This window comes from Vipera ursinii (assembly GCF_947247035.1).
Source record: "Vipera ursinii genome assembly, chromosome: W".
Classification (NCBI taxonomy): domain Eukaryota; kingdom Metazoa; phylum Chordata; class Lepidosauria; order Squamata; family Viperidae; genus Vipera; species Vipera ursinii.
In genome coordinates, this window is record NC_139522.1 from 33,516,807 (window position 1) to 33,530,252 (window position 13,446).

At 41.6% G+C, this 13,446-nt stretch overlaps 1 protein-coding gene across 4 annotated transcripts in view; it reads left to right on the plus strand.

Moving 5' to 3' along the window:
• Positions 1-13,446, plus strand: part of LOC310648253 (RNA-binding protein 33-like) — a 265,966-nt gene that overhangs the window by 51,192 nt on the left and 201,328 nt on the right. For all 4 annotated transcript variants that reach the window (XM_083375996.1, XM_083375998.1, XM_083375997.1 and 1 more), the window contains 2 exons: positions 8,126-8,435; positions 11,039-11,131. In XM_083375996.1, coding sequence (XP_083232122.1) covers positions 8,126-8,435; positions 11,039-11,131 — 403 coding nt within the window. The remainder of the gene's footprint in view (positions 1-8,125; positions 8,436-11,038; positions 11,132-13,446) is intronic.

Genomic DNA, 13,446 nt, shown 5'->3' on the forward strand with positions numbered 1-13,446 from the left:
TGTTTTCTAGATCATTACATTCAGATTAGTTATTTTTATTCCTATGATAGAATAGCACATATAATGTGCTATTAGGGATAAATGCATTAACATTTGAGGCTCCAAAAGTGATACACGAACATTGTTGTTTCTGTGCAAGTATATGAATAGGAATTCAACTCATGTTTGGCTGAGTATTAAAACAGAAAATAATGGTAGTATAGGACCTGATTTCCCAGATGCATTTTTTCAGAACTGTGGTAAACTCCACAAATTTAATTGCTTCTAGGAAAACTTTAGGAATAGCTATTTTAATGAAAAACTCTATTTATAGGAGTCGTGGTGGCGCAGTGGTTAGAATGCAGTGTTGCAGGCTAATTCTGCAACTGTCGGGTTCGATCCTCACTGGTTCAAGGTTGACTCAGCTTTCCATGCTTCTGAGGTCGGTAAAATGAGGACCCAGATTGTTGGGGGCAATATGCTGACTGTAAACCACTTAGAGAGGGCTATAAAGCACTGTGAAGCGGTATATAAGTCTAAGTGCTATTGCTATATTCACCTTGTAGGGGAGATGGGTGGCATAAAAATTTAATAAAAATAACACAAATAATTATATAACTTTTCTTTCATGTAAGTATTAGGCATGTAATTGTTAGTAAGTGTAGCTGATTAAAAAAATATCTGTGCTAAAATGCCTCCAAGAAGAAACAGGATGCCTGGTCTGCTACATGTATGCATAATCTTAACTGCAAAGTTGAATTAACAACTGCTGTTTTATTCATTTGCATTAAGAATACATTTGTACAATTCTGTTTTTTAATTGAATTGTCATGTTGAATATCTTGGGTACATTGTCAGTATATTTTATCTTTTTACCTTCTTGTTCATTTTGAATATACTTATATCTTTTCCCATCTACTTGTAGGTGGGGGAAAATAAGATCATTCAACCAGTCAACCTTTGCATGATTTTTCTTTTGAGGGCTTGTTTAAGAGTTTCCCCTGAAGTGTTCTAAGTTGTCTTCTGCTTTGTGTTAAGCAGTTGTGGCAGTACAGTGGGCTTCAGAACTCTTGTTGTATCAAAACACTTGCAATTTTTATGAAACATTATTATACAATCAAATGAACATACTGAAATATGTACAGTCATAGAGAAAAACAATATAGATCAATGTGATTGAAATTAGTCCTAGAGAATCAAGGAGAGAAGCAACCTGGAATTAAGGAGAAACCTCCTAACAGTGAGGACAATTAACCAGTGGAACAGCTTGCCTTCAGACGTTGTGGGTGCTTCATCACTGAAGGTTTTTAAGAAGAGACTGGACAGTCGTTTGTCTGAAATGGTATAGGGCAGGGGTGTTAAACTGCTGGCCCGCGGGCCGGACGCATCATCCGGAAGCCATGCCCACCCCATTGCCGGCAATGGCAAAACTGTCCCGATACGTTGCACAATGTCACGTGACATCGCGAGTTTGACATGTCTGGTATAGGGTCTCCTGCTTGAGCAGGGCACTGGACTAGAAGACCTCCAAGGTCCTTATCCAAGCTCTATTCTGATTGATTGATAGCAGTATCGCCTGATATATTAAAGCAAAGAATTGATCTCACTTCTTTCTCCTTTGCACAATTGTTCAACCTCTGATGTTTTATAAGAAGTTTAATAACTGTGGGGCCCTTGGTGCTCTCTGAGCTTGGTTCAACCAAGCTCTGAGAGCACCAAGGACCACATAGTTCAACCCTGAGCTACAAGTATTCTCTTTTATTGGTAGTTATAATTGTCTTGAATCAGTTCTGCCTGTTAATTAAAGTATACTGTAGCAAATGCCATATAAAAGTATGTTTATAATTGAGAAAGCTATATAACAACAGAACAATTCTGACACTGAACTCCTTATTCAGGAATCAGCTTGCTCAGAGGGGACTGACAGGCACAACTCATTATAACAGTTGAATTGTGGTCTCACTAACTTTACAGCCAGGACAGAACTGCATCTTTGAAACCTGTCTGGCTGTTACTGCCTTCTAATTTGTTCATTTCCATGACTTTTGCATGCCATGTTTTTTGTGAATGACCAATTAAAATCGCATTGGGAAGATCCAAGTTTAGTTCCAGCCTCAGCTATGGCATTACGCTGGGTGACTTTGAATCAATCACACTGTCTCATCCCAACCTACCTCCCAGGGTTATAGTTGTGTGTGGTGAGGGAAATAAAGGAGGGAGTGCCCCATATGCTGCTTTGAGTTCCTGAAGGGCAGACAGGATATAAACAAACAAAAAAAATATAGTTTTTGGACAGAGAGTAAAAAGAAACTCTTAGAGAATCATTACTTTATGCATTGAAAGTTGGTATGTTTTATTGGCAAACCCCCTCAACTATTCTTTTTTAATTGACTGAATTTATAGGTCTTTATGGACATTTTTGTCAGAAAATTGCTCTTCAAATTTTATATAGGACCTATTAAGGACACAATTCAAATAGGAGATGTTGATGCTCATAAGGACTAAATGCAAATTCCTCCATATTGAAGTATATTAAGGCAGGGCTTTACAACCTTTTCGCCTATTGTACCACTTTTTGACAGCAAGGTGTCAAAAAGTTGACCCCCCCGCAAAAAAGGGAAAAAATGATAAAGTACAGGTAGTCCTCGACTTACAACAATTCACTTAGTGACTGTTCGAAGTTACAACGGCACTGAAAAAAGTGACTTATGACCATTTTTCAAACTTACGGCTTGCAGCATCCCCAGGGTCATGTGATTTACATTTGGATGCTTGGCAACTGATTCATACTTATGACGTTCAGTGTCCCAGGGTCGTGATCACCTTTTGCAACTTTTTGACAAGCAAAGTCAATGGCTGAGGGGGGCGTGGCCAGCTCATCACTCAGGTTGCAGGGTGCCTGTGGGGGGGGGAATCCGTGGGTCTCTGGTAGAGGGGGGTAAGACTGGGGTGGGTGTCTTCCCTCCCTCTCTCCCATTGTTCCTTCCTTCCTTCCTTCCTTCCTTCCTTCCTTCCTTCCTCTCACTTTCTACCCTTTCCTTTTTCTTTCCTTCTTTCCTCACCTTTCTCCCTCTCTTTTCCCTACTTGCTCTTCTTCCTTGCTTTCTCTCACATTTCTCTCTTCCCTTTCCTTTTCTTCCCTTCCCTTTTTCATCCATTTATTTCTTTTCCTTCCCTTCCCCATCCACATACTTTTCATTTCCCTCCCTCCCCATTTGGTCAGCCAGTAAAATTGTCTGACAGATCCCTCCAGGGGAGTTAAAAAAAAGGAAGGACAAGGGGGTTTCTCTGGGGACGTCAGGATGCCACCTTACTACCTGACAGATAGAGACTCGGGGTTGCTCCTCTTTTTGATCCTGGCTGGGAAAAGGGGCGTGTGTGTGTGTGAGGAAAAAAGATGGGACTGAGGCGCAGGATGCATCTCCCCACTCCAGAGAGCCCCGCTTTGCCCAGCGTGTTGCTCCCGGCCTTATTCGCAGGAGAGGAATGCTGCCTGCCGCGCTGCCTTGGGACCCTCCGCGGAAGCCAAGAGGGCTGGGAGCGAAAGCGCGGCTTTGGCCAGGGAGTTCAAGGAAAGGGCGCCTGCCCAGAGGTCCCACCTGCACCAACCAGGCAAGCGCAGGGAAGCGGAGCCGGGCGGCCGCCTCCCCTACCTGGCCATGAGGGAGCAGCACCTGCCCTGCCTCTCCCTCCCTCCGTGCCCTATTCGCAGGAGAGGAACGCCACCTGCCGCGCTGCCTTGGGACCCTCCGCGGAAGCCAAGAGGGCCGGGAGCAAAAGCGCGGCTTTGGCCGGGGAGTTCAAGGAAAAGGCGCCTGGGAGTGCTCTGGGGGCGAACAGCCAAGGGCATCTGGCCCGGCCCTCCACAGCTCGGCTGCGCTACTGTGAGGCCCGTTGGGGGTGGCACGCTCTGTTTTCCCGGGCTCAGCTGGCAGAGGGCGAGCGGTGCCAACCAAGCGAACGTAGGGAAGCGGAGCCGGGCAGCTGCCTTCCCCTGCTGGGCTCGGTGCCTCCCCTACCTGGCCACGAGGGAGCGGCGCCTGCCCTGCCCTGCTCGCCTTGCTGGGCAGCGGCGGCTCCTCCCCGCCCACCTGCCGCCCTTCGTTGGCCACCAGGTAGAGAAGTCCGGCCGAGGCCGAGCAAAGGTCGCGGGCACTTCGCGGGGCGCGCCGGCTGTCGGAACTGCACTGCCTGTGCACCCCCCTCCAGCTCCGGGGCTGCCTGCAGACTAACCTCCGCCACTTTGCGCCCCTTCGGCTGTGCGCCCAGCCATGTCGCTGATGGAGCTCTACAGGGGGTTGCCGGTGAGGAGAACGGGGGAAAGGCTCCCGGTGTTCTGCTGGCCTCCCAGAGAGAGCAGGAGGGGGGTGGCGAGCCTGGAACCAGCCCTGACCACTCCGGGAGGCCAGTGGAACGCTGGGAGCTCTCTGCAGAGGGCGGATCCGGCATCACGCTGTGGGGAGGGGAATCCCAGTGGCGTCCTCGTGGCTGCAGGCATGGACCCCCCTGCAGTGGAGACCCCGCAGAAACCCTGTTTGAGCGTTCAGGAGGAAAGACAGGGCTCCCTCCCTTCATTCGGTGAGCGCAAAAGACGTCTGGATGGAACAAGCGTAGCCAGGTTCTGCCAGCCCCCACCCCCGCCCAGATGCCCTCACCACCCCCAAGCATTTTTTTACTAACCTGCTTTCAGCTGCATTCTGTTTCTCTGCTTCTCCCCTTCGCTACGTGTTTGTGGGACTATGGTAAAAAAGAAACAAAAGTTCCGTGAGACTTTCTAACTTCTCACGAGATCTCGCGAGAAGTTAGAAAGTCTCATGGAACTTTTTTTGTCCCACAAATACACGAAAAGAAGCGAATGGAGAAACGGAATGCAGCTGAAAGCAAGTTAGTAAAAAAACGCTTTTTACTTTTTTTTTAACCTTTTTTTATAGTGCTGTTCAACCGGTCCCACGCGTACCACCAGCCATGTGCTCGCGTACAACCGGTGGTACGCGTACCACTGGTTGAAAAGCCCTGTATTAAGGCATACCCTGTTTAAAAATATTTTATTACAGTAATTTGTAAATCTAAAACATTGGTGCTTGGCAGTATTAATGCAGCTTGTATAAAGGATAACTAATGTTGCACTAAGTGGAAAATAGATGCTGATCACCTTCTGCATATTTTTATTTATTTATTTATTTTAATTCCATTTATATCCCGCCCTTCTCCGAAGACTCAGGGCGGCTTACAAGCTTAGCAGTAGCCTTCATTCTATGTATATGCCTGCTGATTAGGGCTTTCATACACCCCCCCAAGCGGCATTATTACAAAGTCAGCTTAATTGCCCTCAACAATCTGGGTCCTCATTTTACCTACCTCGGAAGGATGGAAGGCTGAGTCAACCTTGAGCCTGGTGGGACTCGAACCTGCACTGATTGCAGGCAGCTGGTGTTACTTAAGGAGGCATTAGCCCACTGCTCCACCATATTTGTTAGCCTGGGTTTTAAAACTGCACATTGGCATAAGTACAGGTAGTCCTCAACTTACAACCACAAATGAGTCCAAAATTTATGTTGCTAAATTCATTAAGTGATTTTTGTCCCTTTTTATGACTTTTCTTGCCACATTTGTTAAGTGATTCACTGCAGTTGTTAAATTAGTAACACGGTTGTTAAGTGAATCTGGTTTCCCCATTGACTTTGCTTGTCAGAAGGTTGCAAAAAGTAATCACATGACCCAGGACACTGTAACCACCATAAATGTGAGTCAGTTGTCAAGCATACAAATGTAAATCACGTGACCATGGAGATGCTGCAACGGTCATAAATGTGAAAAATGGTCATAAGTCACTTTTTTCAGTGCCATTGTAACTTTGAATGATTACTAAGCAAAGTGTTGTAAGTCAAGGACTATCTGTATTCAGACCCTTTGCAACAACACTTGAAAGTTAGCTCAGGTGCCTCCCATTTCTCTTGATAGTTGCTGACATGTTTCTACACCTTGATTGGGGTCTACCTGTGGTAAATTAAATTGACTGGACATGATTTGGAAAGGCACACACCTCTCTATAGAAGGCCGCACAGCTGACAATGCACACTGTAGCAGAGCAAAAGCCATGAGGGCAAAGGAACTGCCTGCAGAGCTCAGAGACAGGATTATTGCAAGGCACAGATCTGGGGAAGGCTTCAATAAACTTTCTGCTGCACTGAAAGTTTCTAAGAGCACAGTGGCCTCCATAATTCTCAAATGGAAGAAGTTTGGCACAACCAGGACTCTTCCAAGAGCCGGTCACCCGGTCAAATTGAGCAATTGAGGGAGAAGGGCCATAGTAAGAGAGGTGACCAAGAACCTAACGGTCACTCTGACTGAGCTCCAGAGATCTTGTGTGGAGATGGGACGGAGTTCCAGAAGGACAACCATCACTGCAGTCCTCCACTGATCTGAGCTTTATGGCAGAGTGGCTAGACAGAAGCCTCTCCTCAGTGCAAAACACATGAAAGCCCGCTTGGAGTTTGCAAAAAAGCACCTGAAGGACTCTCAGACTGTGAGGAACAAGATTCTCTGGTCTGATGAAACCAAGATTGAACTGTTTGGCCTCAATTCTAAATGTTATGTCTGGAGGAAACCAGGCACAGCTCATCACCTGCCCAATATCATCCCAACAGTGAAGTATGGTGGTGGCAGCATCATGCTGTAGGGGTGTTTTCCAGCAGCAGGGACTGAGAAGACTAGTCAGGGTTGAGGGAAAGCTGAATGGAGCAAAGTACAGGGATATCCTCAATGAAGACCTATTCCACAGCACTCAGGATCTCAGACTGGGCTGAAGGTTCACTTTCCAACATGACAACGATTCTAAGCACACAGCCAAGACAACACAGGAGTGGCTTAGGGACAACTCTGTAAATGTATTAGAGTGGCCCAGCCAGAGCCCTGACTTGAACCCTATTGAACATCTGTGGAGGGACCTGAAAATGGCTGTCCACCGACGGTCGCCATCCTACCTGATTGAGCTTGAGAGGATTTGCAAGGAAGAATGGCACAAAATCCCCCAATCCAGGTGTGCAAAGCTTGTTGCGTCATACCCCAAAAGACTCAAGGTTGTAATTGCTGTCATAGATGCTTCAACAAAGTACTGAGTGAAGGGTCTGAATACTTATGCTAATGTAATATTTCAGTTTTTAAAATAGATTTACAGACATTTTTTAAAATTATGTTTTCACTTTGTCATTATGTGGTACTGAGTGTAGTTTAATGAGAAAAAAAATGAATTCCAGCAACTGTAGAATCAGGCTGCAGCATAACAATTGAAAAGTGAAGGGTGGTCTGAATACTTTCTGAATGCACTGTGTGGTTGCTTTGATCACTTTGGTCAAATAGTCTACAGTTGGTGATAAACAGTAATATAAATATGCATATTATGAGTTTGTGGCATGAAATCAAATTTATTTATTTATTTAAGGAAATTTGTATGGCTGCCCAACTCATTCTCAGTGACTCCAGGCAGCTTACAAAGATAAAATTCTCATATTAAAAACAATAAAAAGTGATAACCCAACCCCCCACCCCCCTGGCGACAGTCAGTCAAACAAGCCATTTGATGAGCTCTGTCCCACTTGGGGTTCCCCAGGCCCATTGGCAAAACCAGGTCTTCAGGGCCTTGTGGAAGAGTTTCAAAGTGGGGGCCAGTCTAATCTCTGTGGGGATGATGTTCCAAAGGGAGGGAGCCACCATGGAGAAGGCCATTCTTCTTGGTCCCACTAGTTGTACCTCCTTAGGAGAGGAGACCTGCAACTTTCCCTGCCTCCCCTCTCTGGTAGGTCAGGTAGATGTGACTGGGAGAAGACGGTCTTTCAAATAACCTGGTTCCAAGCCATGTAGGGTTTTAAGGTGACAACCAGCACCTTGAATTGGACCTGGAAGCAAATCAACAGCCAATGCAGCTCCTGCAGGAGAGGTGACACATGCAAACCTAGGCCAGCACAAAACCATGTGGGCTGCTGCATTTTGTACCAATTGAAGCTTCCATATACTTTTCAAGGGCAGCTCCTTGTAGAGAATTTTTTTCTAGTTAATGTGGAGACTTGCATTCCATGCAAAATCCATGTGCTTAGTATTAATGTGTTGGTTTAAATTAAAAACAATCTTTTTTTTTGCTGTATTGTAGTACTCAAGATGTCACTGTGAGTCTTAATGCTGCATCTAGCATGGTTACATCATTTGAGCTCTCAGAGAATGCTAATGACCCATCCATTGAACAAGACTCAGAGTATGAACACGGAGAAGATGAAATTATTTATGACAAATCAGATGTTCCTGAAGAATATGCAGAGGAGTATTCAGAAGAACAGTATGAAGGCCAAGAGGCTGAGTTGACAGAAGACCAAATAGGCTATGGGGAAGACCAGGGTGAAGAAGAGAATTATAACGATGAAGTGCTGGATCTTGAAATCAATGAACCTCTAGATGAATTTCCAGTGAGTTTTTTTCTACTATTTTAGTTTTTGAGATAACATTGCTACAATGCTTAAGTTTTTAAACTGATTTGAAATCTGTTTACCTCTCTTGGGACCAGAGCAAAATTAGACGTATTATCACTGACTGCCAATTTCTTTATCTAAACTGTGACAAAATTTGTGTTGAACTGTAGGTAATGCTCTTTTGTCCTTCTGTTGAGAATCATGACCTTGAAGATTGTATCCTTAAGGAAGAAAACAGCTTTGTGTGGTGGAGCCGCAGTGCCAGTTGTTAGAAGTACTTAATGCAAAAGCATTTAACCAGGCTTTAGACAAGATCTGATAGTCCTTCAAAGGTGAAAAGTTCATTGACCTGCTAAAGACATCTTTAAGGTGCTAATATTCCAAAGTGATTCATGTTCTGCTCACTCATTTTAACAGTGAGAGAAAGAATAACAACAACAAAAAACCTGAAAAACGCATTTCAAAAAAGCTATAAATTGATTTGCATTTTAATGAGTGAAATAAGTATTTGACCCCTTCGCAAAACATGACTTAGTACTTGGTGACAAAACCCTTGTTGGCAATCACAGAGGTCAGACGTTTCTTGTAGTTGGCCACCAGGTTTGCACATATCTCAGGAGGGATTTTGTCCCACTCCTCTTTGCAGATCCTCTCCATGTCATTAAGGTTTTGAGGCTGACTTTTGGCAGCTCAAATCTTCAACTCCCTCCACAGATTTTCTATGGGATTAAGGTCTGGAGACTGGCTAGGCCACTCTAGGACCTTAATGTGCTTCTTCTTGAGCCACTCCTTTGTTGCCTTGGCCATGTGTTTTGGGTCATTGCCATGCTGGAATACCCATCCACAACCCATATTCAATGCCCTGGCTGAAGGAAGAAGGTTCTCACCCAAGATTTGATGGTACATAGCCCCGTCCATCGTCCCTTTGATGTGGTGAAGTTGTCCTGTCCCCTTAGCAGAAAAGTACCCCCAAAGCATAATGTGTCCACCTCCATGTTTGACGGTGTGGATGGTGTTCTTGGGGTCCCAGGCAGCATTCCTCCTCCTCCAAACACGGTAAGTTGAATTGATGCCAAAGAGCTCGATTTTGGTCTCATCTGACCACAACACTTTCACTCAGTTCTCCTCTGAATCATTCAGATGTTCATTGGCAAGCTTCAGACAGGCCTGTACATGTGCTTTCCATTTGCAAATAATTGCCCCAACTGTTGTCACCTTCTCACCAAGCTGCTTGGCAGTAGTCTTGTAGCCCATTCCAGCCTTCTGTAGGTCTACAATCTTGTCCCTGACATCCTTGGACAGCTCTTTGGTCTTGGTCATGGTGGAGTTTGGAATCCGATTGATTGATTGCTTCTGTGGACAGGTGTCTTTTATACAGGTAACAAACTGAAATTAGGAGCACTCCCTTTAAGAGAGTGCTCATAATCTCAGCTCATTACCTGTATAAAAGACACCTGGGAGCCAGAACTCTTGCTGATTGATAGGGGATCAAATACTTATTTCACTCATTAAAATGCAAATCAATTTATAACTTTTTAGAAATGTGTTTTTCTGGATTTTTTTGTTGTTATTCTGTCTCTCGTTAAAATAAACCTACCGTTAAAATTATAAACTGATCATTTCTTTGTCAGTGGGCAAATGTACAAAATTAGCAGGGGATCAAATCTATATAGTTTCAGTGGTTTGCTGGATCAATTGCCCTGAGTTGAAATGAGAATACATTTATTACCATTTATTAGAAGTATTTCTCAATTAAAAAACTTTGGCAAATGTAAATGGATATGGTAAATGGTCCTTTATATTTGCTTTAAAGCCTATGTGTAAATCACATAATCAAATGCTGTATGTTATTCTTAGACGCATAAGACAATAAATGAGAAAGTACAGTTCATGGAAAATAACAGGTATTTTATTGCTCTCAAATTAGTCAGATAAATAAAACCGAAATCCTACATTTTAAAGGAATTAATATGAGCAATTTTCATTTTATGGAGTAGGATATATATGCTTTAAATCAGTAGATGTAATTTTTCCTAGCTTTTTTTAAAAAAAACTGCAGTAATTATTTCCATGTATTATAATCTTGGGTTTTTTAATCTTCTAAATTAACTATTGACCCAAAAAGTAAATAGCTATATCATATGTACTGTATATAATTTTAAATGTGCTCTTTGGAATTAGTGCAGATCTAGCTCTCAGTTATTTAAACATAGAAGTAATGTTACATTTCACCCTTCATAACCTGTTTGTGACCATGTAGATTCCAACTTTTCATCCTAAGTAAGTTTTAGTTGCAACTAGGTATATAGTTGTTGTCACAGTTAATTACATTTTCTCTTAAGCACCATTCACTATTTAAATCTGATTAACTGATAAACACTGGTTTATGTAAATCAGTTGTATTTAAGATAGATTTAAAAAGCTGGAGATGGAAAACCTACAGAAGTATATAAGTTTGTGACTTCTTTCTGGTCTGTTAAGCAGGGCAAACAAGTCAAGAAGTTTGCATATATACCATCCCCTTCTGAATAAATAAGCAGTGATATATTTAGAAACTAAAATTAGTTTAAAAGAAAGCCTTCCTTGTGCATTTCTTTCAGGATGAAGATTATATGCAGCAAGTAATCAAACAAGAATATGTAGCCGAAGAAGAGGTTGTTGATACCCAGACACCTCCAAATGAGTCAGAAGAGGTACTGCAGAAAATCTGAAATATTAAAAACAAAACATTTAAATATTTTAGATAGAATTTTCAATTTGGTATTTACCCTTGGCATTGTTTTTTGTCAATATTTCTATTGCTAAAGTCGGTATAAAGAGAAACTATGAACCTATGTTAGCTTTTAGAAGAATTACATACCAGGATGGTCAACATTCCTGAATGCTCATTTTCAGGGAAAAACTTGAGATAAGAAAATGAGCGCTGCACATGCTACTCCTGTCTGAGCAGCTTCTCCACTGTTTCTCATTTTTAGCAGCCCTTACAAATAGCAGTGGAGTAATAGAGCTCAGTCCAGTTATTAGCCAACTTTCCATTTACTTTTTATATCTGAATTTCCTTAACCCTGTCTATAGTAGTGCTTTTGACACAAGAAAGAAATGCACAGTACTTACTTTCTTCTTTACTCTTCTTTGTGACCAGTAATTCAAAACGGCTTAGGAGTACTCCAGAGCTAGCTGTACCACATTGCAGCACCTTTTGCTTGATATAAAATCTTTGATCTTTTTTCACGTTGTTTTGAGGGAACCAAGTCATCTCTTTCTAGCATTACTTATATGTAGTTGAAACAGTTTCATTCATTTGCTAACAGTATTGTCATGAATTATTGTTAATCCATAGAAAACATGACCTATCTGCTTGCAAATAAATGTTAAAAACCTCAAATAACAGCTCAGTTGTGTTTGAGTGACATTTTTGTAAGTCAGTCTTTGTCTACAGAGTTTTGTTGAAAGTTCTCGTTCTCTGCTTGATTTGATTTCCTTCTCCCCTGCACCAAAGGAGAAACAGTCATAGAAGTTAGTGATGAAGCCTAAATCTTGGCTAAATGTGTAATATAAGTTCTATATACTGTAGTCTCCATTCCAAAAGAATTCTGATCCTTGACATTTCAAAACTTGCAGATGAACAGATGTCTTGTTAGGAGATAGAGACAAGAAATTTGGAGTGACTTAAGGCAGCCATCTATGAGAAGACCAGTTATTACCTGAGCAATAAGTTCATTTTTCTGTGATGCATTTATTTTCTTTTATGCAAGAGGTTAGCTGCCACTCTTAGCTTTTACTGCCTGTATTTGAGGGAAGGGATTATATTTGGGTTTAAGGTTTACCTCATACTCAGTTTCTTTTGAAGTCAGGAGTGGGAGTTTTAGCTGGATTGTTTGACAGGCATTTTTTTTCTCTATCACCTTAAAATAAGGGCTCACCACCCAAGTTAGGGTTTTTCTTAGAATCCTAGTTTGTTTACTTGGTATTTAAAGCCTGTGTTTTTATTCTTTTAAGCATGTTGAGGCACTTCCCGCAACAGAAAATACAGAACTCTAGATTGGAAATAAAATTGTGGGGATTGGAAAAAATATCTCTTTTTTTGTAAAAGTTTTATTAATTTTTAAAAATCACAGTCTTTAGTGCTTAGTAAACAACATGTTGTCTGGGTTCAAATATTTAACATTAACTTCTTCAATATAAATCTGTTCAATACTACACAATCCAGTACTTTTCCCCTGATCCTTCTTTCTTCTCCATATTTTTTTCATTTTCCCCTCATTACACTGTTACAATTTTTGGTACTGTTAATGTATACAGAGTTAAGTATAAGCATCTTCATCATATTTTACTAACATACAAATAATAATATCAATTCATAAGTCAATAATGTCAGTTCATTAATATCCTGTTTTTTGTGCTCTTGTTAAGGTTTGATTTCCCATCAGTATTTGAAATATCTTTATCAGTTATGATTTTCTCAATATTAATTACATTTATATAGCTAAAAGTTTTATTCAAATCAATCCTCTTATCTTCATATTTCCCATATCAAAAAAAAGAAAAGAAAATGCTATCTTAATTCTAAATCATATCTTTCATTATAAAAGTCTAATTGTATCTAAGGGTCATCCTTTCTTTAATCGTATTCAAACAAGTATTTAAACATACAATGCCCCCTCTAAAAGGTCAAATCTTCTGTTTTTTAAATATGACTTTTTCTTTCTTTCTTTGCCAAGTAGCTTTCCAAGCCAGAGCAATTTGATCACCCAGGAATTTTCTTTCTATTTTTGTAAAAATTGCTTGGCATCAGGAAGACAATTTATGTAGGGTATTTTTTTTTTGGGGGGGGGGGAATTCAGCCCATTTATATTCCTTAAACAACTTCCAGTTCCTTTCTCCCTCCATTTCTCTTTTCATTCCCTGTCTGCCAAGTTGTGATATTTCCCCTAACAGCTCTATATTCCATTTTTAAAAATCATCTTTTTTGCCATCAGATATATTTTGCAGACCTAAGGGGTAAAAG